At 45.5% G+C, this 27,035-nt stretch overlaps 1 protein-coding gene across 4 annotated transcripts in view; it reads right to left on the bottom strand.

The window, feature by feature from the left end:
- Positions 1-2,676: 2,676 nt before the first annotated feature.
- Positions 2,677-27,035, bottom strand: part of KCNQ2 (potassium voltage-gated channel subfamily Q member 2) — a 77,589-nt gene continuing 53,230 nt past the window's right edge. For 2 of the 4 annotated variants that reach the window (XM_037403085.1, XM_037403087.1), the window contains 6 exons: positions 24,378-24,601; positions 23,830-23,938; positions 23,171-23,302; positions 20,169-20,276; positions 14,372-14,495; positions 2,677-13,646 (listed from right to left, as the gene is read on the bottom strand). In XM_037403085.1, the coding sequence (XP_037258982.1) occupies positions 12,927-13,646; positions 14,372-14,495; positions 20,169-20,276; positions 23,171-23,302; positions 23,830-23,938; positions 24,378-24,601 (1,417 nt within the window). In that variant the 3' untranslated portion in view covers positions 2,677-12,926. Of the gene's footprint in view, positions 13,647-14,371; positions 14,496-20,168; positions 20,277-22,292; positions 23,303-23,829; positions 23,939-24,377; positions 24,602-27,035 lie in introns of those variants that run through there. The other 2 variants (XM_037403086.1, XM_037403084.1) reach the window with 2 other exon arrangements.

Genomic DNA, 27,035 nt, shown 5'->3' with positions numbered 1-27,035 from the left:
TCATTTTTGGTACTAGGAAGTCAGAGTGATAAACTGTGTCGGTGCATTTAAAACATCTGTTCAATGAATCCACAAGAAATGTGTAATTGATGGGTCCGGTTGTGGGGGAGCACCTGGAGCAACTGGAGCTGAGAAATCTCCGAAGGCCAAGGGGGAAAGAGGAGCTCGGGACATACGTCTGTTTTATTTAGCAACCAAGTTCAACGGTTTAAGGAGGCGTCTTGCTGGCTTTTCAGTTGTACACCAAAATCTCCTCTCTCCATCACTGATTTGCCTCCTGTTAATAGTCCTTCAAGGGCAAGGAGATAATAAATTTGCTCATGAATTTTGTGTGAAAAATCTCATGTTCCGTTACTCACCGATTTCCCTATCCATGCTAAATTACAGAATCTTTTCAAGTGTGTTCCATGGTCTTTTTCTCTTCCTTCCATTTCATTTCACATCTTTCTGTTTAGCTATGTATTATTAACTTCCTTACATAAAAAGAGAGTGACCACCTTGCTGAAAAAGGTTTCTCTTTCCAGAAAGATGCTTGATGTCCAAACCCACCATTAGATTACTACTGATGAAAACAGGAGAGACCTGCCAAGAATGTAATAAGGGTAAATTACACCCCAGAGCAGCGCTGGAGTAGCGTTAAACAGATCAGAGAGATTTAATTCACAGTCCTGCCACTGAGTTTTGGAAAGGAAAAAGGTTTCTGCCCACCCAGGGCTGGAAACCTAAATGCTGGAATCAGGTGTTATTGGGATCAAAAGCTGGAGGTGGCTTTTTTTCACCTTGGACTGAGAAGCTCTGGGTGTCTTAAAGAGTAGGTGTCCAAAAGCAGGACTGAGATTTTACAACCTGAGTCTTCCTCATGTAACAACTCCTGCTTACCCCTCCAGTGAATAAGGAAGAAATGTTTCTTTAATTTTCAAGGATAGTATATGGTTTAATTAGTTAGCGAAGAGAAATACCCAGACTGGGATGCTGCTTAGGAACAGAACTTGGCAGACTTTCTGGCAGCGAGTTCATCCTGCAGAAGTTCATAGCCTGTAACCGCACATATAATCCCAGATAACCGTGCTCGTTTGGGAAAACAACTTTTACTTAAATTCTTAAATCAGCTGCTTTTGTCTAGTCAGAGTCAGCGGGCGGCAGACTTGCACGGAAGCATCCCTGGGTTACCACAACGTGGTGTTACTGCACCGCCTCAGGACCCGGTGCTGGCATCCTGATACCCCGTGTGGTAAAAAGCACCGAGGGTAAAATATCCCTGCCCAAAGCACTTGAATAAAAATCCTTTTCCCTTGTGGAGCTTTAGCTGTGAGAAGACCTGGTAGCTATGTTCCTACGATAGCCAGGGCAATTGCAATCCTAAGGAATTTGGTTTATATTCATGTGAAATTCTTCTAAGGCTCCAGCATTTACTCCTGCTCCACAAAAAGGCACAATTACCGCTGCCGGGAAAAGGCACCTCCTGGTGAGTCCTCTGGGCCAGACCCTCAGGACACTGGGGGCCACCTGCCATGGCAAACGATGCCTCCTCCCACCTGGTGTCCCCCCCGGGTTTGGTGAGGGTGGGAGCCAGGGCTGCAGGGCTGCTGGGCAGCTCGGCTCTGCCCTGGCCCGGCAGGTACCACGTCTGGCTCCACCAGCATCCCTGCCTGGGTGGTGGGGGCAGCTGCAGGGCAGCGTCTGGATGCAGCTCACGCCAGCGCACCAGCCTGTTCGGATGACAGTGGGATGTGATTTAGCAAGCGGAGAATTTTCCTGCTTATCTGCTTATCTCACTGGTGTGAAACATAATGAGATAAAATATAACGATGTTATTTAAGTACACTTTAATGTGCTGTATCCATTGGGAAATGCTCACACCTGGCTTTCTCTAACAGCTTTGGGGAGGGCAGGAGCTGCTGAAGGCTTCAAGCCAAGTCATCTGGTACAACCAGGGGGCTGGCTGCTGTGCCTGAAGCAAACTGTTTATTCTGCCAAGCCTCTTCCACTGCCTTGTCCAAATGACTGGCAGGCTTTTAAAAATCCAAGCACTGGTTCATCTAGATTCTTGTACTTCATCTTTCTGGGAAAAAAATATCAGTGCGCAAGGAGGGATTTGATTTTTTCCTTTTCTCTTACAAAAAGGAACTGCTGTTTCATCAGCCAACCTTGTGATGTAAAATACCATCAGTCCATCCACTTCACTCCCAGAGAGCTCTCCAGAATCCAGCATGCGCTTTCTTAATTTAGGACTGATGCCTGGTAAGCAAGATAACTCGTGGGACCAATAAAGGTCCCTTTCCAGTGCCAGTCCTTGGCTCTGAGCCCACTTTGATGAACACCAGCCTCAATTTTTAGCATGGTGATAAGGAGCTGGCATGGGGGGTGAGGAGTTTCGGTAACCATCCTTAATCTGTCAGGATGCGGCTGCATGTCTAACCTTAAGAAAATCAATATTGTTCAAGGACCCTGAAGGGACAGTGTCCTTGTAACTGAGGGCACTTGAGAATTCTGAGCTTGATTTCATACATCAGAAAGAAAAATGTTGTCTAATCTTAGAAATAAGAAAAGGAGGTGTGAAGCTTTAATTCCAGGAAGGGTCAGGCCCTCAGTCACCATTTCGCTTCTCTCCATCAGCCATTAAATGACTCCCCAAAGCACCAAGAAATCACCAGAAATAAACAAACAAAGTGAACAGAAGTGCAAAGAAAAATAAATGTGTATTTCATCTCATGAAGGTTAAATCTCCGGTATTTTTACTGAATGCAAATTTTCCATTCTGATGCTTTGAGGCTTAAATTAATGATCGTGATTATTTAATTTTCCTCCATTTCCCTTCCGATTGCAACTGTCGCTGTTGTTTTTAATATCACACGTACACAGATCTGCAGCTGCCACAGTCATTCATGTGAAGGTACACGCTGGATCACGCTCAACGCTTCAGTGTAAAAGTCTGGGCTACGTTGCTCTTCTGCAGTGCTAACGTAAAACCATGTGTGACTGTGTCATTCGGCTTTTAGCTATTCCCTTCGAAAACTACAGGTCATTCCCTTGGCATCTGTCCCTATCAAATGTACATTGCACAAAGTCATGATTGAAATGTATAGAGGAAATTACACATTCACCAAAAAATAAAATCAAATAATAATAATAAAAAAAAAAATTCCAATTGCTATTTTACAAGAGAAAGTGTGTACCATTCAATACATACAAAATGTTTTAAAATTGTACATAAGTACCAAAGGCATTATGAGAGATTCTTTGGAGATGAAACGAAAGTGCAAAAAAGCCAAGGCAACAGAGCAAATGAAAGGAAGCAAAGCAGCAGCTGCCTTTGCTTTCTAGAGGACAACCAAACCCTCATGCTCACCTGAGCCCCACATTTTACGAGCGGGATGCCAGGGCGAGCAGCCCCTACACTCGCCCCAAGTGCCAACAGCCTGTCCCGGTGTGAGTGTCACCTCTCACTCACCGCCAGGACAAACGCATGACCCATTGGTAGCCTAGTCAAGGCCAAATGAGCCAGATGCTGTTATAAACCGCAATAGCTTCAAGGGATCTCAGGGGAACGGCAACATACTCCAGCAATGGATGTACCTTTTGCTTAGAAACATAGTTGGGACTGAAGTGGCTCTTACAGCTGATAACTTTGGACCTAGAGATGAATTTTGGGCCAATGCAAAAATCTGATTACTACTTTTTCAATGGCATCCAGCAGTATTTAGCTGGAAAAGTTCGTTCTTCATGCCTTTGTTTATTTAGATTAAACACTGAAGGATAAGTTCTATCCCATATACATCTTCTAGCTGTAAAAATATGGGCGAAATTAAATCCTAGAGGATGATTCATTTGATGACATTGGTGACATCTCTGTATAGGGGCAATTGGAGTCTACGGGCTGACCTGCTTGGATAAAATGAGGTTTATTGATTACAACTTTGTCCTTTCTTTCATAACTCTAAGATCAAAAATGGGCTTTTGATGACTCTTTTTACTAAATGTCTCTTAACTGGGGCTTTTTTAAATACGTAGGCAAAGGCAAGAGCAGGACCCGCAGGACAGCAGAAACCTCTGCCCGGGCAGTAGCCTATACTGGGGCGATGCCGGGTTTGGGGGAGCCCAGCGCCAGCGCCGCTGCCGTCGGAGTCCCCAAGCACAGCAGGCAAAGCCTTTGCCCTTGGCTCTCCGATGGTGGAGGACAACTCTGTGGCCACACAGCCTAGGAATGGGCTTTGTGGTTTGTACTTGGAATTGGCACTGGCTGCTATATTCTTTTGTTTGTTTCTTCAAAATTATCATTTAAAGCAACTGCATCACCCTGCTGCATGGGCTGTGCTGCCTTCAGAAGTGGGATTTCTCCTCGGGATGGCAGTTACACACCAGATCCCTCTGCAAATCTGCCTTTTGGATAGAAATAACACATTGTTGAAGTAGTCCTTTTTTGTTTGTTTTGACCACTCTCCCACCTCCAAAAAAAGGAACTTTTCCCTCCTGTGCATCTCAGATGCAGCTTTATCTGTTTTAAAGCATGTGTGTGCATGTGTTTGTATACCCCTGCACGTACAGCAATACGTATATGCATGTATGCAAACAACACGCACACACTTTTGCAGCCAAAGTTGTGTTGTCCTTTTATCTTGCAGGTTATGACAAAGATAAATGGTGAACTTCATTCAACCTGTACAGAATTTACAGTTCAGATGAATAGCAGTGAAGAATATATAGAAATACAGTAATTATTAAGTATTTTTGGGCTGAGTGTGATAGTTTTGTTCAGGTATTTTTAAAGTAACATCGCAGAGGCGATCTCACTTATTTTAGCTTCCTGATCAAATCTGTTGAAAGAAGCATTCGAATGCAGTATATTTCTTAACGAAGCAGGATCTTCATTTTTCCCTTTTCCCAGTTATGTTGAGTCACATCACAAACTAGGCAGGTAACGCTTTGTTTGGTATCTGTTCAACACACATACGCTTATTACATGGAGTGATACCTATCAGCATTTGGCATGTAATGTGCAATCTGTGTGCAGAATACGTGGATAGTGTGCCAAAGTGGCACTAAGCAAGATAAATTTCATAAATACAATGTCTATACTGGAGAAACAGGAATATAGTTTAGTGTGTGGAGCATTGCTGTAGAAGAACAGTGGCACCCACCTATACGAATTACTGATAAAAGAATAAACCATTTATAAGAATAATTTATTGAATCTCCTAAAGCATTTGATATACCACGCAGGAACTGCAACTATGTTTAAAATCGGCTTGATTTAAAATAACAAAATCTGTGTTGTTTATCAGCTATATTTTGTTCTGCCTCAGTGTTCCTGAAAGTCTCAGGTTCTCTACCCTGTGTGTGAATTTTTTGAGATTAAGTGAAGAAACTTTAAATTTCAGTGTTTGGGTTTGGGTGGTGGGGAATAGTAGCCAACACAGAAGGGCCCTTATTCTGCCTGCTGGCAGGAGCATGGGATATCTTCAGCTCCAGGGAAGATGGTGGAACAGTGTGAATAACCAGGCAGGGCAGAAAATACCTGGCACCAGCTTTGATGACTTCCCCTCTGGTCATCAGCAAGGCTGAACATGGTATCTACAGAGATGCTCAAGGACTGAGCCCTCTATATCCAAAGCTGCAATAAATCCCTTTCATGAGCATCACTGCATACATGAAACACTGGGTCATGGCCACTGTGTTGGTCAGGTTTTAGTGATTACTGTGAAATGCTGCTTCTACTTTTAATGGGAGGTGCCCATGGCATGCTAAAATAAGGAGGCATTTTCTTGTCTTGGCTTGGAAGGCTTGTGCTGACCTTCTCTTGTGTGGAGTGGGAAGGAGAGAGCATCTCCCCAGGTCCACAGTCATCAGTATCAAATGGAGCTGAAATTCCAGGGGAGGCTTCACTTGCAGCAGGACATTCAGCCTTGGGTTCGGGCCAGAACCATCCAAACTGGAGATTTTGGGATGGCTTCTACCTGAAACCATTAATCCTGCCCTAAAATTATAGGCGTAGCTGCAGGTGAAATCTAGCCTGAGCTTGGCACTGAGTTTTGGAAAGCTCTGCCGTTAGCTCGAGTTTCTCAGAACTAGGCAAACAGATGCTGCTTGAACAATTCATCTGCAGCAATATTTACAGGAATTAGGAAAGGGCAAGATGCTTCCAGGTTCAGTGCCAGCTTTGGGAATAGCACAGCTTGGACCCGCTGCTTTCTGCTTCTCCCCATGATGGAGCCTGGCATGCAAAGCCACATGCGTGGACTGCTGAAGAGGACTGGGGTCTTGAAAGCAGCTCTTGCTTCAGGGAGAAAAAGCATCAACATTGTTAGTCTGTAAGTTCTTCTCCAAGTTGTTCAGCTTGACAAGAAAACTTGAACCGAGCCCTCAAGGCATTGATTTCACCACGATCAGCTAAAGCCAAGGGGACAAACCCTTACAGGGTGCTGTACAGAGGGGCAAAGAGACGCCATCCCTGTGCTGAAAGGCTCCAGCAGAACAAACCAGGGATGTGTTGAGGCCACGGCGGCTCAATGAGGAAGCAAATAAATTGCCAAGAAAAAGCAAAACTGTCATGCTAACAAAACACGAAGGCTCTCTGGTGCTAGTGATGCCAGGCCAAAAGCAAGTCTCAGAGCAGAGTTCTGGCATTACATCTTCACTTGCATATAGTCTGGATGAGGAAGGTGAGGGTACGGGACCAGTGTCAAACCAGATTATGGCAGCAGTGCGAGGAGATACAAAAGACTGCAAACACCAGCAAGATGGGCAAACCCTGAAGGCCTCGTGACAGTCTGGTGTTACAGTGGGGAGAATGGTGGCAAATCATTTGTGGAGATATGAAGGTCGCTCAGTGCCTCTCTGTAAGGAGAGCAAGAGATGCTTCCACAAGGAATGGATACGGCATAGCTGCAGGGTCCCCAAGACTCCCAAGGGCTGTAGACAAGGGTGGATGAAGTTTCCAAAGAAGGATTTCCAAAGTTTGTGAGTCACATTCTCCCCTGCCCCTCGAGCTGGGCTGCAGGCACAAAGGCACATGCACACCAGAACTGGATGCAGGCGAGAGAACCCAACAGGAATTAAAACAGACATATGGCAAGTCTGGGTTCCAATGGCATCTCCTAACTGAAGACCAGGCCTCCATCCTTGGTACTGCCTGCCTTGCTCTGCCTGCTCCTCCAAACCCTCCAAAAGGGGTACCTGGGATGCTCTTCTTCAGAGGCATCTCGAAGGAAAGGAGGTTGTCACACACAGCCAACACAATTCGTATTTTTTTCCTCCCCATGTACATGTTTCAAGAAACCACAGGTACAAATGTGTTTTTTTCACCCCTTAGTTACAAGCAGTAGAAGTGGAGTTTGTGCATGCTGTATCCGAGGGATGGGCAACGATCAGTCACAGCATGAAAGACACTTGGTATATCAGTGTTACCTACAGAAGCACCACAGCACCCTATGTGATGGGTCACTGGGAGGGCAGCCTCTCCCCAGAATGATGCTTTTGGCAATGTTAAATCGTCAGGTACTACAGCAATCTGGGAGTGCAGATACAGCTGGAGCATAATGCTGTCTACTCATCTCAGGCTGCATGCAGTAGCAGGCAAAATTGAGAGTACAGTCAGTGAGATAGTCTGGAAAGCACATTCATAAGTTAAAAAGGACCCGGCTGCTCCTCCTGCAGCAGCCGCTCCTTGCTGCTACCTTAATTATAAGCGTGATTAATACTGTATCAAAACATGTGTAATCCCTCTCCCTCTAGACACTAATATAAGGCAAGCAGTACTGTGTCACTGGGGCATCAAACACTAAGATATACTAAAGAAGATTCCTATGCATTATTATTATCCTTATTATTAGAAAAAAAAAACCCCACCCTATTGTTATTGTTAAAAAAACAACGAACCCACACCCATGCTCTAAGCAGATTTTGCTCTGTGATGCAGAAAAAGTTGGGGTGTTTGTGTGCTGAGAGCAAGAGTTTGCTTTTACACCGCTGAACAGCAGTGACCCAGGCGGGGCTCGGAGGGGGCTGCTGACCCCTGTGCCACAGCCCTCCGCACCACAGTCTCAATGTTACTTGCAGGTGAAGGAGCTTTTGTATCTGATTTCCTTGTTTCTGGTTTACAAAAAGGAAGCTGATGAAAACAAAAGATGCTGACCCATGATGGAGAGCGGGTGAGAGAGGATGCGGGCATGTGGGCATGGGTCAGAGGACCACAGGCATGCGGAGATGAAAGGGATGGAGGCTCAGGGCTTGCTCAGCCAGAGGTGGATGGAGATGCTCACATGAGCGTGGATGGAGAAACAGAAATCCTTAGCCTGCTCCTGGGCTTTTAAACATTCCTGATAAATTACTCACTGCAAAGGGTCTTTATATGGGACAACTCCTGGACAAATTCCTTACGAATTTCAGTTTCTCTTTTAATACTTACATTTTGGGTTTAGCAATAATGTTGCTGTGACCACGGTGGTCTGAGGATAGAAGGGAAATGAGGTTTGCAGTAGCTCCCTCTTGAGAAAAATATGAGTGAATGTATTTTTCTTTTCTTTTAGGAATGGGGAACATTTGTATCTGAGGTGATGCTCTGGCTTCCCAGGTAGATTATACAAACTTGTTCTAAAAATCCACATAATTTAAAATCTTAAAAATCAATTAAAAATGTAAAAAATATACCTATTTATCTCTAAATAGCAATGACCCTGCAGACTTCATTTGGATCTATTAAGCAGCATTTGAAACAAAATAAATTTTTAGAAAATCTGGTCTATCACAGTCTGTCTAAAGAAATATAATGGCTTTCTGAGCTGGACAACAGGTTTGTTTTCAGCGAGTTTCTTAACATTTTTGTTTTAAAAATTATTACTAAGAAAATGAGTCAACAAGGAAATTCACATACAAAATCTGCACTTGAGTAACATTAAAGTCCCTTCCCAAATATTGGGAAATTCGACTCATGGCTAGTGCTCTGTTCCTGTGTCTTGGGGTCACATTATGAAAGGCCACCTGCACAGAGGTTGCAACACCTCCTCCAGCCATGTCTCCTGCTCCGAGACATGAACCTCTCAGGCAATTGCACAGGCAATTGGCATGCTTGAACATGAAGCACCCAAAAACTGACTGTGGCTTCAGGTCCCAGCCTCAGGGACTGCTCTGTCCTGCAGGTAGGGCCTTTTGCAGTATTTCTCTCCTGATCTAGACCCAGATTCTTGGGGGGGAGGGGAAAGGTAAATTCCTAAAGTTTCTTGGAGACCAGATCCCAGGCTCTGGGTCAAGGCCACGGCTTCACATCCAGCACAGATGTGCCTCGAAACCAGGCTCTGTGCACACAACCACGCGTGAGCACGGGCATCTCCAGAGCGGTTTGGGATGGCCTGCTGGAAATTTGGCTTTCACCTCTTCTTCAGCTCTTCTTGGTCTCATCTGTCCACACTTGGCATTTTCTAAAACTTGTTTCTGTCCTCCAAAAAACATAGGACCAGACTTGGGAGGAACAGGGGAGGAAGGACCAGCCCAAGAGAGGCTCAGCAGAGGGACAAAGTTTGCCTGTTCCCCCTTCTAAAGGTCTTTATCGTTGGGACTGCCTTATCAGCAAATCAAACTCAATTTATTTTCTTTTAATCTAGTGGTTTAGATGTCTTGTGGGAGATTACCACCAGGAGTGTGTGATAAAATCATGGGGGAACTGTGTGTTTGAAAGTGAAGACCTTGCAGGGAGTATCGGACTATGATTTAGGACAGGAATGAAATTATTTATGTCAACAAGCAACAAGAAGGCTCTGTTATCATTTACACAGGCATAAATCATTTTTATGGAAATAAGAAGCATTACTCCGAGTTAATTCTGGTGCAAGTTACCGACAAAATCCAGGTTTTCTTGAATAGATGAATGAGACGTGATGATTTATAGCATGGTTGTGGATGGAGGCATGTGTCAGAATTTCTTTCAAATGATGCCACAGATAAAGGCAGAATATTTCTTACACCTTCCCAAGAAAATTCTATGAGAAATTTGCAGCAGCAAGACACAATCTGTGCTGGATGTACATAAACCCAGTTTTCTGTAATCAATGACTGTGGGACAAGCCCAAAACCTTTTAAAGCTACCAGTCAGCTTTACAAGCTGATACAGTAACTTGAAGAGGGAAACCACAATCCTTCTCGTGTAGGCCCTAAAGGAGGTGGAAGACCACTAGCTTTCCCCTGCAGACATCCCAGTGGACACAGTGGAGCTGCACCACCTCGGGACACACTGGCACCATCTCCTTTCAAGGGTGTAACATCAGCTGGGCAGGAGAAAGGGATTTTGCATGAAGAACTAGGAAATGGATGTTCAAAATAGAGCCAATAGGGTTTCAAAATTAGGAAATTATGGAAATTACATGCTGCAAAAATTGTGCCATGAAGTTCTGTTGACTTTGCCTACTGTCTTAAAGATGAGTCATGCACCTGTGCTGCAATAGGACCACATGACATCATCCTCATCCTCATCTGGATTTCCTGACTTTATTTCTGTGCCAAATTTCCAGCAGGCCTCGAAAAATAATTGCAAACAAATAGGGTAATAAATCTTTGTTATCTCTGACTTGGACAAAACTTGCAATGAGCAGCTGTCTGGAACAATGTTGACTTTTGCCTCACCCAATGTAATTTCCATTCCTGCGGTCACGAGAAAACACTTGCCACCAAGCCTGAGCTGGGAGCTGCTGACATTTCTTAACCTACCAGAAAACTTCTCATTCTGCAGCACGCCTGGGCAAAATTGCACAATCTGCAGCCATTTTGCATTCAAGGTGTAAGGGCATTGCTAGGTTCACTTTGCACAAAGAAATGTGGAGCCAAAAGGCATTCGTTTGTGAGCACAAACAGAGAGGGAAACATTGCAGGAGGTAACAAAAAAATGGATCAAATGGGAAAGAAAGGAACTAGCACGGCTGGAAGCCTAAGTTCCCTGTAAGAAAAATGTTTTCTCTTCCTGAATGGTGAAAAATGGCAGGAAAAAATTTGCAGAGCCTTTCTCCACTCCCAATCCCATGAGAAGATGAGCGTGTTGGTCCTGAGCACTAGCAAAAGGATGGTTTTATTGCCTGTCTGCAAGCTGTCAGACTGCACCCACATCTTCCCCAAGGCCAACATAGTCCTGGGCCTCCACTGCTTGCTGCCTCTGGTCAGGCAAACAGGAGGAGAGAAAAAGGCTGTGATTCTCCCTTCACCCCAAGCAAGCCAATGTCCAGCCTCTCAAAGGCCACACAGAAATGAAGTTGTCACCTAAATATCCTTAGCAGGCTCTTGATATGACACAGGGAAAATGTGGAGAGATGGGGTTTACAATCACAGGCACAGCCCCAGCAGAAAACACACACGGGATTTGGGCTGTAGATAGGTGGGAGGGTTCAGAGGCACAATGCCGGCCATGGTGTCCCAGCCCGGGAGATGGATCCCAAACACAACCTTTCCTGGTCCACCCCCTTGCAAAAAAAATCCACCAACCTATCCAAGGATCACTTTGTGACTTTGTTTTGGTCCCAAAAGAAACTTTGAGCATGTCTTTTCCCCTTGCCTTCCCCCCACTGAATGCACTGTGAGGTTCCCAGTAATGACACAATGATCTTTCCAAGAGAAAGTACTTTAACAACAACAAAATGGGGCAGACTGGGATTGGCACAACTTGCGGGCAAGCACAGCTAAGAGGCGTCTGAAAGACCATGAAGAAATGAAGAAGCACCTCTTAACTCAGCTTGAGGGATCCAAACAAAACCACAGGACGTCCCGAGAACATGGGTGTGAGATTCTTGGCAGGGCAGAAGAAGAAAAGGAAGATTTTTCACGGGGCATGGTGTGTGCGAAAGTGTTCAGGCACAATGCAAACTGTAAGAAAATTGCCCACTCTGACCAACAGAGCTTGAAAAGGATGGAGCTCAGCACTTAACTCACAGCTGCACAGGGACCACAGCATCTTGCATATCCACCCTCTCCCTTTGCCTGGTGGCTGTGCCTCCACAACAGCACTGCTGGCCACAAGAACGGCTTCACACCATGGCAGCCCTCCAGAGGGGTTGCCTTTGGTTTGCCTTTGCTTCCAAAGCACCTCCAGGTCCATCGTCAATGGGAGGAGAGATACTTAAATATAATACATGGTTTAAAAAATAAAATTCCAGCCCCATAGCCTCTTGTCCTCCTTCTCTGTCTCATTTATGTGCCCTCTGGGTTGTCTATCTTCTTGCACTCAAGCTCCTGTTTCTGAGTTTCCCAGTTTCCCAAGATGGGCTGATTTCCAAACCATTCTGGTTCAAAGCAGTATCCTAACCTGTCCCACACTGAGGCCATGCCTTCTTTTCATGCAAATATTCCAACCACCATCCCTTCCCTCCAGGGGCCTAGGCAATGTTTCTATGTATTATATTGGAATTATGCCACCTTCCTGACAGTTAATGAGGAACAGCCTCCCTCCCATAATTACACGTGACCTGAAATCTAAGCCAGAGACAGACACGTGTTCATTCTGCAACTCCAAAATACCTAAAGGTGTAATCACCAGTGCCAGGACGTGGCGAATCCTGCTTAACACTTGTCAGCCACCAGTTACTGTGATCTCCAAGAGCCCTGGCTGGGTGATTTACTCCTACCTTGCACTTCTGAAGATTCCCAAGAAATGCAAATTGCCTACCCTGCACCACGAAGTAATTTCACCTAATGATCTTAGAAAGAGAGTATGAAAGAAACCTGGACTTCATGGCTCCAGTTCGCTCAGCACTGTGACCTCTTCCACAAATGCAGGTTTGGACCTGCTTGTTCCCCACCCCCCAGAGTAAGCGGCAAGAAAGTATCTGCCAGCTAAGGATGTCCCAGAAGGAGGAAAACCTTAGCTGTCAATCTCCGTGAGAAGTTCGATGCATGGACAGCTGGAGCAGGCAGCTGCCAGCGCTCGGACGTGGCTTGGTGGCTGCAAGAAGGCATCACTGCCTGGGGGCTGACCAGCCCATGTCACTGAAGGGTCCCTCGCCCGTGGCCGACCTGGGAGGAGGACCGCAGGGCGTGCAGAGGTCAGAATCGGTGTCTGATTCCCCTTCTGCAATGTAGGGTCTGATTTTGGCCACGGCTGCATAGCAACCGTTGTTAAGGATGTCCAAATTCTCTTTGGACTGGGAGATGCTAAAGCCACTGAAAGAGCGCTCCAGTTCCTCATGGTCTACCGAGGGGATGGAGATGGACGTGTCGCTGTCTCTCATGGCACTCTCGTGGTGTTTGGTTGTAATGTCTTCGTTCCTCAGGTACTCTGCGCTCGCCCTGTGCCCGCTGCTGTACGCTGACAAGGAGCGCTCGTGGGAGGGCGGAGGTGGGATGCGGACCAGCGAGCCAGGGTCTCCAACGGGCGAGGAGCCATGGCTTTGCCGCTGGTAGACCTGCTGCTGGCACGACGTCGAGGGCGGGCATGTGTTGGTTGGGGCTGGCGGAGCAGAGAAGTTCTTCTGACCCATGGAGCTGGTGGACCTGATGATCTTGATGATGCAGCCGTTCTTGTCAATGTGCTCCCTGCTGTCTTCAGGACTGTGGTAGGGAGGTGCTGGGTCTGGTTCTTTGGACCCAAAATAAGCCTCTGTCTCTGTCGGTGGGATGCCCATCCGCTGCATGTAAATGTTCACCAGGAAGTCCAGCTTCTTCTCCATCGACTGAACCTGCAAAACACCACAGTTCCAGTGCTACATGTGGGTTGATGCACATTAACATCCCGAGTACAAGCAACTTCCAACCCATCTAGGCACGCGTGTGGGGCTGGGCACCATAGATGACCTCTGCCTACACTGACCTACACCAAACTGAAACTTCTAGTAAATATCTAATTGTCCTGTTCTGAAGCATTTAATTCTCCACCTTGTTACAGGGTTTTCCTTAAGCTCCTATAATCTTTTCAACAGGCAACAAATTCCAGGAACGCCCGAGCACGCTCGCATCCTTTCAGCTCCTTACTGCATCTGGCACTTGCCTGGGCTCAGATGGCCATGGGGATTTCTGAGCCTTATCCTCTAGGAACATTTTCATCTTCAGCAAGGCCAGCAGCTATAGCAGACAGGCTCATGGACTCGTTTGAAACATGCCTAGTGTGGTGGCAAAGAAACCAATGTGCCATTTTCAAAAATAACATCGACTTTTGGTCAGCTCACTAAAATTGAAAGACTACATGTCACAGGCTCCTAAGTGCCTGTTTTGAAAGTAGTACTTAGGTTTCTAAGACATTTAGCACCCTTTTATAACATCCACCTTGTTTATTTTTCAAAATATTCTTAGCTTTTACTTTTTTTTCTAAATGGTAATGTCCCACTGGGGAAAAATAAGGCAAGAAAAAACCAACACAACTCATGCAACACCCTCTGCTAAGAACCCCCGTCCTGACCCAACATACCTGCTTTTCAACTTTCCCAAGCCTGCCCATCATGCTGGGGTCTTCAGGCAGCTCTCCCTCTGCTGGCCCTTTGGTCCGATCCTTGTCGGTCATAGAGGATCCTCTCCCAACGATCTGGTCAACTCTACCGGGATCAGAAAATCCCCCCGCCCCAGGAAAAGGACCTGGAGTCAGTTGGAGGCAGCAGGCAAGGAGGGCTCCACTTGTCGCGCCTCCGTGGGACAAAGCAACAGCCTCTTTCCCAACTAACACTCCAAATTACTCACAGACACGCAGTGGCACTGAAGTGTTAATTCAGATGCAAAATTCAGAGCAGTATTAGCAGAGTTTGAAATCATCCGTTTCTGTTTATACAGATAAAACCTGGCACATTATGCACAGTAAATTTACCCACTGCAAAGAATTTCATTAACTGGCTTTCTTCCAAATCAATTAGCTTCTTATTTGTACTGAGAAATTATTATTTTGCAGGAAGATCAAGTTTTCTGTCTAGCATATGTCAATGGGATTTTTTTCAGTCTTTGCAGCAGTTTCCTCTCCTCAATGCAAATGTAAGTGTGTAATTCTCCGGTCCATGAAAATGAGCCACTTGTCCTAAGATCCAGACAAGCAGGTGTACATATATAAACTAACTGTTTTAGTGGAATTACATCAAGGCTGAATTTGGTCATAACTCACCAAACATTACTAAATTGTCTTTATTAAAATGCTAATGCGATTCACACCTGTGTCATTAGATGTTTTCTCTTAGCAGGGCCCCAAGCGCATAATAGCAGAGGACACTCCTGCCAAATCAGCAGCTAAAGCTACTGGGCATGTTGTTTGCTACTAACTTCTTTACACACGTTACATTTGCAACTCCTCGTTCCCAGTATAGAAATACCTGGGTTGATGTATAGCTCTGTATGCCTAGGAAGGAGGGCAGAGCCAGTCTGGAAGCTGGAAGTCAATTTTATTTGAGGCATCAAATATAAATTTGCTAGAGAGTAAACACCAGAACTTCTTGACCCCTCAAACATCAGGGGAGCAACTCAGTTTTGGAACAGTTTCTTAATGGCAGCCCCGTTTATAACCTCATTCTACATCAGGCAAACTTTACTCTTGCATAATGCACCAAACATCAGGGTGGCGGGGGAAAAGAAGGGTTAATTAATCTGACTGAAACCAAGTTGAGGTATCTTGAGCGGAAAACTCAAAATGCTTCTTACGCAGTTCTGCTGTGTGGGTCATGGGTCCATGCACCAGGAGGAAGAAATGGAAGGAGCTGAACACAGACAGACAGGGGAAAATGAACAAACAAAAACCAAGGAAAGGAATGAGACGGAAGGCTATTTCCAACACAAGAGCTATCTGTTCTCTTTACGTTTGACAGGGACTTAGTACATATGTTGGCTGTTGACATTAAGGGACAGGTATCAGTGGCTCCCTTAGCTTATATTAGAGCAACAGCAGTTTACAGCACCACAAGATCTGGCTCAAAGAGATGAAGTGGATGAGCACATCACACCAAAGACACAAAATATAAGCCAGCAATTATTTTAGAGTTTATCTTTGATCCCAGAAGATACTTCATTTGGGCAGGGATGTGGCAGAATACCGTTCTGTTTAAAAAGTCACGTTTGATCCTTTGCTTAGCAATATAAGCGCAGGAGTACAAGGAGCACCAAGTGCTGCAATTACAAGTGTGAGGAATACGCATGCCTTATTTCTCTCTTGTAATGGGAGAAGGAAAGTACTGACACGTACAGGAACTCCCCACAAGGGATGTAATTACTGACAGGACATACAGCACAAGAAATCCTATGACAACGTTGTTATTACCATGTAAGCAAAGAGGTATTAAATTGGATACCTCGGGCTACCTTGGTTTGGAATCACAAGTCAAGGCGTAGTACAGCCACTGTACGAACTCCTCTCCTGTATGCACAAGCAAGTAGACTAGTAAAACAATGAACATGCGTTTAAAGAGGCCCGAAGTCTAAACGCTGCTGAATACTGTGGAAGGCCAAGAACAACCCGGGTGCTCTGTCCTCAGGTCCCAGCTAGCACAGCACTAACACTGAGATGTGCCCACTAACAGAAATGAGATGTCCTTCAACAGCTGCTGAGTAGAGCAGGGAGGCAGGACAGACTGTAACACAGAGGGGGAAATTGAATGTTGCCATGCTATGGTGTATTGTGATAGCAGAGAGAGTCTGGTGCAACCCTATTTCTAATCTTGCAGGAGTTGAGGGAGGACTTCTGCTGTCTTCCTTGTCCTTAAGAGAAGAGCCATCCAGTAAGTGAACCTCACATAACCCATGTGAAGCACAGAAGGCCAGCTGGCACTTCACAGATGGAGTGATGACTAGCATCACATAGAAGAGAAATGACTTCTTCCATCATCTTCAGGCTGGAAACAACTTGCCTGTAGACCTGCTGTGATTTAAAAGCAGGACTGAGGCCCTCCACAGAGCTCACCCATAAAGCATTGAGAAGCCTGTGCCCACATACCATTGATACCAGAGCCCAGGAGAATTCCTGCTTGATCCACTCCCTTCATGTCCATAACATAGTCCTGACTCCTGAGGTGGTAATCTTCCACAGCTCTGAGAAGCCAGGGAGGCAGATCTCGCCATGCAGGCAGGGTCTGCACGGAGGACAGTGTGGTGGGCAGCTGTGGGCCACCGACTTCAGTGCACAGAGGGGAGAAGGTGGTGAACCAAGTCCTTCTCTCTTGATGAGAGAAACCAGGCTCAAGATCTCTCACCCCTTTTCTTCCCTTGGGAGAAGCATGCTCCTACCCTCAGCAAAGATTTCATTTGTGCCTTATCTGATAGAAGAGGAATTCCCTCACGAGCTCCCAACCCACCTGTGCCTGGCTGAGCACTGCAAAGCCGTTATAAAAGAGTTTGAGGGTTTGTTCCGATTGGGCAACAAAGCTCAAGAGATGAAGAAGACAGAACAGAGAACATGTTCCACTTCTGCAAGCAGAAGGGGACAGCCTATGTTCCTAATGCGTGACAAAGGACCATGAATCTTCTGAGATGCCAAACCCCACTTCTGCACTACACCCCGTGGGAGCCTTATGTATTCCTGACACTTACTTTGGCTGTGTCAAATACACATGTGCAGAGGGAAAAATTCAGCTGAGGCTTTGGAAGAGTCAGCCCTGTGTTTTCCCCTGTGTGGCAGAAGAGGATTCAGAGATTTCTAAGGATGCGTGACAAACTGTGCCATCTGCTGTCCTTGATAGGCTCTGCTGGGTCTTAGTTTGAGAGGGAGAGAGAAAGGGGGTTGCTCTTTAAAGTGAACTTTGATATCTTTCCTTCTTTCTAATGATACAAAAAAAATGTAGTCTTGCATCAGCCACAGTGCAGGTTTTCTCATGCTTCATTATGCTTCATGCTAACAGTGCATGCAAAGAGGTGTAATATGTCACCCTCGGGCCAGAAGCAGACATCAAAAGGTCAAACGGCTCAAATGAAGATAAAAATGAAGTGTTTGGGAATATATATTTGATTCTTTTCTTTTTTTTTTTTCTTTATCTCTTATAATTTTGTGTACACAATCCAGGCATTGAAGCCAAACCCCCTTCATCCATGTCACAGGACTGGCTACTTACCTCCTCATTTGGCAACAAAGTTTGCTCTAGACATATTTTGACCAGTATCTGTTGTCTAAAAATTACAGCTGAGGTCGCACCTGGTTTTATGTTAAATCAGCTGATCAAGAGAATTTAATCCAAATTGTCTGTGTATACAGCGTGGAGCAAACACCTTCAGCCAAACCACAGCCGTGGACATCCAGTGGTAACCAGCTGTCTTTGCTGGGAGCTACTTGCAGAAACCTTTTGGCTGAACTGACCCTTGTCACTAGCGTACCACAAGGCAACCCACGGGGTCGAGAAAGCTCATGGGACATCACTTGGTGTGGTTTCTCTGGCTAAAACAGGGGCGTGCAGGCTGAAAAGGAGAGGCTGGTGCAGCCCACGGGGACCCCACAGCACGTGTCCCCATGGCATGGACACACGTGGCGCTGAGATGATGGAACCCGTGGCAGCAGCACAGCCTGACCTGGAGTTTCTGGATTTGGGCTTGGGGCTGCTCAGAGCTCTGGTCCCCATCCATCGGGCACCTCCAAAGTCCCACCGGTGTCTGTGGGAGGATGCAACTGCCAAAAATTCAGCACACCATAAGCCTGCCCATGGGTGGGAGCAGAGATTTCAGCAGCCTTCTGTACTCTGCTGCTTTCTGCAGCCTCTCAGTCACAGCTTGATAAAGAAGAAATGAGAAAATTCATTTTAAAAGGGAGCAATTATTTTTAAAAGTCTTAATGTCCCAGGAGTCTAGTGGGCATGTGCGAACAGATTTTTAATCTGGCCATCAGTATTAGAAACTGCAAAAACAGGGGAGAGAGAAGTCATTAACATTAAGCTGATATAGCAATAGACTCGGATGGAATACAATGTCTGTCCTAATTTGAGGCTTCCTCCCCCAGAATTACATTAAATCCTTGCCTCCAGTGAAGGCTTCTTGCACATAGGTTAAATGCAATAAAAACCACTTGAATATGTATTTTTATTTTAAAATCAAAATGTTTCTGCAGATAAGAAAGTTATTTCATGTTTAAAGACTAGATTTGGGCCTCATCATTTGGCCGGGAGGAGAAATGAGAGAAATGCTTTTCTGAGAGCAACTTTTTTTCCAAGCACAAAGCTTGAGGCTTCTGGAAAATTCTTTAATTTTTTTTTTAATCTATGAGCTAGCTGAGTGGGAAAAGGTAAGCTTTCAATATTCCTTTTACTCACATTCCTCTAGCGAAGATTACTCAGAGCAGCTTAAATAAAAATCAAGAGATTTGTTATGTATTAGCTCTTAGGGAGGGCAAGTATATTTAGAAAAAAAGATATTTGAGGCTAAGCTTGCTGCATTTAAAAATCACCTACTATTTGTGCACAGAAAATGACGTTCTGGCAAATATTTGTACCTGCCTCAGGCTCCAGTGGTCTCAATACAAGGTGAAAATACAGCTCAGCTCATGGCCCTGCTGCCCAGACCTCAGAATGCTCTAAAATTCTGAATATATCTCTCATGGCATCAGCTTCAGGAACAGTTTTACCTAAGGCAAGAACTTAGTAAGGGCAATCAGAAAAATCTTGCTGCACGCCTGAGGGCTGGTTTGACGCCTGCTCTTCTTTTCGCTTGCAAAATCAGGATTTTATTTTTTTTTAATATGAGTCCCGTGGGTGTAACATTTTAGCACAGGTTTTTTCCTCCCTGGTCAGTACAGTTGCATCAGCCAGACAAAGAGATCACTGTGTTCATCGGATGTGAAACACTTCATTCTTACTTTGCCCACTGAAGTAAACTCCTTTCAAAGAGCTGCAGAGGCTCCTTTGCTTCTGTGTGGAGTGTTTAACCTTTCAGAAAGCAGGTTGTTCAGTTTCTATTGGCTTTGTGGGTAAATATTTCACCTTTTACATAGATACAATTAGATAGATAGAGTCAAAAAGATACAGTTTTGCTTTCTAACACCTAGAAGAAGATTGAAAATAGAAAATACACTAGTTGAAGAGACTGATGGTTACTGATGACTGTATGAATGTCCTTTTTTTTTTTTTCCTTTGGCTTGCCTAGTGTGAAAGCTCATTACTGAAAGTAAATCAGAGCATATCCAGAGTAGCAAGCCCTTCTGAGTCATGATTTAGCAAGCTGCACTGCTAGGTGATAAATGCCGTCATATAACTGGAATGAAAGGGGTTTGACATTAAGCAAATGAAAAATCCAGAGAAAGCGGCATTTTGGTGAATCCTAACCTAGGCGAGTATTGGGGAGATTCTTTGGAAGAATACATGGGTCCTTTGGTTGGATACTTCTTATGCCGGGGAGTTGAAGGGGGTGGGGGACCCACAATCATATCTATCCTGGCAAAGTAAATAAGAAAAAAGACACCAGCAAAATGCATAATGAAGCAACACATAGAGAAAAGTTGGTCAGAAAAGTTGCAGAAAGAAACAACTGAAAAACAGAACGACAGAGAAAGAAAGAGAGAGAGAATTTGAAAATATATTCTGCTGGAAACAGAAAGCTCTCTCCTACCACCTGGTTGTCGGTGAAAGCCAGAGCCTTACCCACCTCGGAGTAAGATTTGGAGACTTCGGCACCACTGAAACATCATTAGGAGGCCCCCCCCACCCCAGATATAATAGGCAACATGCTTTACCCTCTGGAATATATTTGCATATGTGTAGCAATATCCCATTGAGGCAGTTAGATACGAAACAACATAGATTCATTCTCCTTCCAGTTCCAGTGCTAGATAATACATCCTCTGCTAGTTCAGAAAAACATGAGCCATTGGGAGTCGGCGAGATACGCTGCAGGACTGTATAGCTCAATGAATGGGAGACATCCATGGTTGGCAAGGTGTCAGGATGAGACACGAGACAGTGTGAACACAACACTGAAAAGAGCACATTACAGACACAGTGACAGAGGCATTAATGATTAAAGACGAAAGTGCATGTAAACACTCCAGAAATTTGCTTCAATGCAGCTTTAATCCACCAAAGCCCTGGCTACGGGAGGTCACAGCCAGCCCTGCCGAGCTGAGCTGGCAGGGAGAACACAGTGCTTTGATTGCTGAAGGAAAGGGAAATAAAAATATCTGCTCCCCAACACGCCCCGTGACAACCTCCCTGGGCTCCACCGTATGGGTGCACTGTGCGTCTAGCATCAGTTGGTCATGCCCAGCATTGGCCACGGCCACCCCAGGCACACACCTCATCTACAGGGTGCCCCTTCCAGTTGTACTGGGCAGGTGATCAGCCATGGGACCTCCTGGTGCCCATCTGGCTATGATGAGGAGTGCTTCAAAGGATGGCCCCGCAGGGCTCTGCTCCATCGCTGATCTCCTGCTAGGTGGGGACAGTGAAACCAGTGAAGCTGCCTGGTAGCCCAAGATACCAAATCCAGGTACTTCACACTTTTGAAACAGCTCCTGGTCCTCCTGGCCTCCCTACAATGGGGTAGATGGCAGCCCTAGCCTATCCAGCCTCAGCAGCCTCAGCCTTGCAGTCCCACAGGTACAACTAAGAGGAGAATTCAGTTTGGTCTTTGAAAACTGTAACTCCGTACCTCCCCCCCGGCAAAAAAAAAACAACCCAAAACATCCAACCAAACTACTCTGTCACTGCAGCACATCACCTTGAAGGACTGGCAATGGGAAACTTGGGTGGATGGTGAGGCAATCTGCTACACCAGCTTGGGGTGCTGGAAACTTGGGTGTCCCACCTGGAGCCAGTGGTGATGCCAACCCCAATGGCTCACCACCCACTGCGGAGGCAGCCTGGAGCTCATTTCAGGTTATTAAAATTAGGAAATATCAATCCCCTCCTCCTCCTCCTCTCCCCCCTCCAGATTCAGCTACGTGTCTTGGATCTATAATCACTGCATTCATACTGAACAGGGGTGAGAGGCTCAAAGAGAGGAAATTCTCCGCGATATTTTCGTCTCCATCACAAGGGAGAATTTACCTTCTGGGAAACACACTGCGTGCAGCAACACTGAGAGCGTTACCTCTGCTGCTGGAACATCAAAAATAGCAGACTTAAAACGGTCTCTGAGAGATTAATGGCAGAAAAGCGATTCCTCTTTTTCCTAAGACAATGCTCCTATTTCATTCCTGGGATTCATATTAGCTGTTTGCATACCCAAACACTTTTTTTTTGCACATTTGCTGCCTCTGCCAGGGACCTAGATAAGTTTGAAATGAAAGGAAAACTTCCCCAGTGGATTCCAGAGGAAGCTGGGCTGCCACAGCCATCAAGGGCAATAATTTTGTTCTCCCAGTGTAAAATAAAATAATGTATTATTTTGACTGGAGGTAGCCTACGGCCAAGCCCCGCCTCCATTCTGGGTGTCCTTCAAGCTCAGCAGAACTGGGGCTACTTGTGCTGAGCCGACACAGCCGGGGGGTGTTGGGGGTCTGGGGTCTCCTTTTCATCGTGGGACATCAGGGCTGAGGGAAGAGTGGTCAAATAAAAAAGTTTAGCTCAGATCCTCTCTTCAGGGGACAAAATCTGGTTTTGGTTGTTTGTTTTTTTTTTTCAGGAGAAAATTAAATTTTAAATGCTTTTCTCGGTTCCATTTGTCCCTTTTCCACATTTCTTCCCCTATGGAAACTAACTGCTCCTAAAGTTTGAGCACAGAAGCTGAAACGCAGCTCAGCTCAACCATGCCTGTGGTGGTGGGCTTGGAAGAGAAATCCCCATCTGCACACATTTTCAGCAGGCTGTGCCATCCGAGGAAGGATCCCACCCAAAGCAGCTGAGCATCCCAGCAGCAGGAGGAAGCTGCTGCCTCCTCTCTGCTCCCTCTACCCACAGCAGCAGGGTCACAACCAGCACACCACATTTTAATTTGTGTCACTCCCAAATTAGCCACATCAGCGTTAAAACTGGGGCACCAGACCTTTGTCATCCCACCAGAATGACCACAGAGGTCCACACCTGCCTTTCCCATGGGATATTCTATAATGATGGGAACTCCCCAAGTAAAGTAGGAGGATGAGCCGTGATTTTTGTGTGTATGTCCTGGGGTGGGCACTGAGGCAATTTTAGTGGCATAACCACCATTTTCAGTCCCTGTCCTGCTCATCCCTGTGGGTTCCAGCCACAAGCATTGATGTTTTCCTTGAGGCTTTTCTCTTAGGAAGAAAAAGAATAAGTTGTAGCTGCAAAGGAAAGTGTCTCCTGGCAACACCTCCACAATGAACAAAAAGCAGTGAAAAAATGAAGCAAAGAGAGGGGTTTCTTGCCTGGCCTGAAGGTTTTTAATCCGGGAGAGCATGTCCAGGTGGCCGGCTGAATACTGCTCGATGACATCCATCACATCATAGGGCCGAAGGCTCTCCTTAAACTTGCGCTTGGAGACGAGAAACCTCATAATGCTGCAGGAGACGGAGAGGAAAGGCAACATATAGTCCCTGGACTGCAGCCTGACCTGCTTAGTGGTGGATAAAAAACACCACGGGGAGCTGCTTTGGAAGGAAAATGGAATAAATCCCAGCGCTGTGGGTCTGGGAGAGGATGCGGCACTAGGAGAGGGGAAGGGGCTTATGGGGGCTCAGGGCTGAAGCCCTGTCTGAGATGGGGGGGTCCTCGGTGCCCCCTGGACTGTCAGCTGTGTGAGTGTCCTCTCTACACCACTTTTATAGATGTCAGCATTAATTCTCAAAGCTGGCGAGAACGATCATTTGGATGCATCCCTGCAGGGATTTTCCTGTTTCTCCACTTATTCCTTCCCTCAGCAAAAATTCTGGCAGAATTTTCTGTAAAGGAGGGCAGGCCACCCAGGGGAAAAACAGCCTGCAGCACAGACATTTCAGCATTTGCCACCTCTGCTTGGACTTTACATTTATTTTTCCCCCCCGTTAGTTATTTTTCTGGCCCGCTTTCCCCCCGTCCCCTCTCTTACCACACTGCCCTGATGCTGACTTTCAATCCTGGCGTCAAATCTTCTGTGACAAACTCGCAGTTGCAGCTTTTGTTCTCATCGGGAATGTCTTCTCCGGGGAGGCTTGCTTCTGAGTTTGGGAGGGGGAGGAATAAAGACGACACGTTACTATTCCCCGTGCTGGTGCCGCACAAGGAAAGACAAGTCAGATTGCAAACAGCAACCCCGGGGGAAACACCAGAGAGAATCTGCTGAGCATCCACATGACAGCATTTCCCAAGACGTGTTAAGGTGACATCCAGCAATGCCAACTGCAGCTCTCATCCATCTCTAGCTGCCTGACTCTTCCTCCTTTCCCCATCCCTATACATATATAAATATATGCATGACCATGACTGTCAGTAGGGGGGTTTCTTATTTCTTACTATACTCCAAGCTAAAGGACTAGAAGGGGAAGGAGACCTATGTACGCACCCCAGCTGGCAGCTATGCCCTTCCTAGGTGGAGAGGGAGAGGATGTGGGGGCCAGCCGAGGATCTGGGGTCCGGCATGGCATCCCAAGCCCTCACCTTCTGAGTTTTGCCGTGATGCCGCTCCCTTGATGCGGAAAGCTTGCCGGGCTCGGCTGCGGTCTCCAAAACTCCAGCTCTTGGGCACTTTGCTTGGGCTGTCCTCGATGCTTTGGTCAGCACTGGGGGACCTCCTGATGCCCTGAGCCTGTGGAGAGCCTTTCCCTTTGGTGCCAGCACCGCGGGGACTGGAGAAGACACGATCTTTCAAACTGACCTTCTGACTGTTCAGAGAAACACGTTGAAACAAAGACAAAAAGGAGACAGCAGGAGGAGTCATTCTGGAAACCACGCAGTCCTTCCCCACCAGCCATTAGAAACCAAGAGCACTTCCAAGCAGCAGTGAGATGTAGTTTTGCTGTTGGCTTTTTTGTTTGTTTGTTTGTTTTACTATTTATTAAATTTTTAATTTTATTTTTTTTAAAGAAAGCATTGTAGAAAAGTTTCCGCCATAATGAGTGAAATGGGAATGATTATTAAGAAAGAGAAAATAATGAGGACTTAAACAGAAGCCCCTTGTGGGATGCCAGGGCTGGCGGGACAGAATGACGTTAAACGATGAGGTTATGACTCCTTAAATCACTGATCAGCTCCGACCACAAGCGAGGAAGCTTATCTTTCACAGCTGCCTTCCAAAACCCTACAGCTAGTAAGAAAATACCAGTTTAAAAAAGCGCCTTTATCTTAGATTTTTAACTTTCTTTGAAACACTTCACTTCTGGTGCTCAGACCTGCCCTTTCCCTTTCTTCAGCTCCTGTATTTCCTCCCTCTTCAAACACGATCTGCCCCTTTTATATATTCCAAAGAGTTCCACTTTTTCCTGTCTGATGTTTAAATACTTAAATACGAACACTTCAATGTGCAACTCCTTTGTATCCTATAAAGATTCAACCTAAAAGCCAGCTAACATCTACCTGTAGGTCTGCTACGGGTGTCATAAACATGCAAAGAAAAAATTTACAGCTTCCAAATATGGCATTTTATTGCTCTTTTTCTATTAGAATCCAACTTCTTTAAAACCTTGTAATTATGGTTTGAAAAGAAGATCCCTCCAGAAGCAGAGATCATCTCACCGAGAAATGGTCCGCTGACCACCCAGCTCTAATTATTTTCCAAATTCTGAAATTGGTGATTAAAAACTTTCACCTAAATGAAGATGATGAATTTTCACATGAAAATCGCAAAGCAGAAAGAATTTGTGAATCTTTATGAACAGGCAAACTTCATAGAGACAGCACTGGGGAAATCAAACTGCAAATAGTTTTGGATAATTTGATATTTTCTGAATAGCAGTTGATTATGAAAATACACTAATAGAGGTTAGACAACCAGTGCAAGGCACTTGCACATATAGCCAATATTTTATATGTAGGTAAACCAAAACTGAGTAAAAACACAGATTGAATTCCCAATACTCTGTACCGCTGCAGTAGCCACTTGTCGTTTTGCTGCCAATGCTCTGGCTCAGTTTGCAGGAATTTTGATTTCCACATCAGATTTCCAGGTCACCAACCACAGACCTGGGTTTTGCTGTCTCTCAGCAACGCCACCTTAAAACTCAGAGCCAAACAGTTCTCCTTTGCCTTCAAAACTGGCACGGCGTCCTTCAGTCAGAACTTTGCTGCCAATACGTGAAGCAAAGCAAAATGCAGCTCACTTTTCCCCAGCCATATCAGCTGTGCTGTGCTGATGGGAACAGACATGCGGTTTTGTCAGTAAAGGAAGAAGACGTGACTCAGAAGACACAGAGGAAGCAGATTTGTCGAGTAAGAAGGTGCTATTTTTACAAAGTCACTTTACATTGCAAGACATTGAACATTTACAGGGAGGGAAAGGTGCTTAGGCAGCATTTTCCAGAGTGGCAGGGTGTGATCCCAGGAAGGCACCGCTGCCCTGATGCAGCGCCCAGGGAATGGGGAGAGTAGCTCCTGGGCTGTAGGGCAGAGTTATCTGGCCACTGGCTGGGCCACAGTTTCACATTGAAAGATACATTTGAGGAAGAATAAAATCTGTTCACAACCAAGTTAGAAAATCAGAATTATTTGAATTAATGGTGCATTTTCAATTCAGATAAGTACTGGAGATTTCATCTCCAGAGTGCTGCCTACCTGCAGGGTCTGTCTGCAAGCCATGGCACCAACAGACGTTTGTTCAGCAGAGCTACAAATCCACACAGGAATCTAGAACGAGCATGTGCCTAAATACCTTTCTGGATGTAAGCCTTAGTCACTAATGCTACCAAAATCATTGTACGTGATGAGCCAAAGGTTTAAAAGAATTTCTCATTCTGTTTCTTGGACTAGAAACCAGATTGGAATTTTATTTGTTATTTGATCCTAAATAGCCCAATTGGAATTTTTTTTTTCTTTATTTTAGTTAATGTTGCAGAAGAATATTCCTGGAATCTACCGCATTTCAGTAGTACTAATACTTTGAACTACCTGCCGTTTTTAAAAACAAGTTTTATAAAAATGAATCAGCAACACACCACCATCCAGAATTCACAGCAATCTCTTTGTGCCTCATCCTCTGCTGACTTGCTCCCATCACCTACCTCAGCATAAAAGCCATTGTCTATCCCTGAGGACCCTTTTCTTTGGGGCCCTTTTCCATTCCCACAACAAATGCCCTGCAAATGCTTGCAAGAATCACAAAAG

This window comes from Falco rusticolus, chromosome 10 (assembly GCF_015220075.1).
Source record: "Falco rusticolus isolate bFalRus1 chromosome 10, bFalRus1.pri, whole genome shotgun sequence".
Lineage (NCBI taxonomy): Eukaryota > Metazoa > Chordata > Aves > Falconiformes > Falconidae > Falco > Falco rusticolus.
This window is presented reverse-complemented; position numbering and strand designations above follow the sequence as displayed.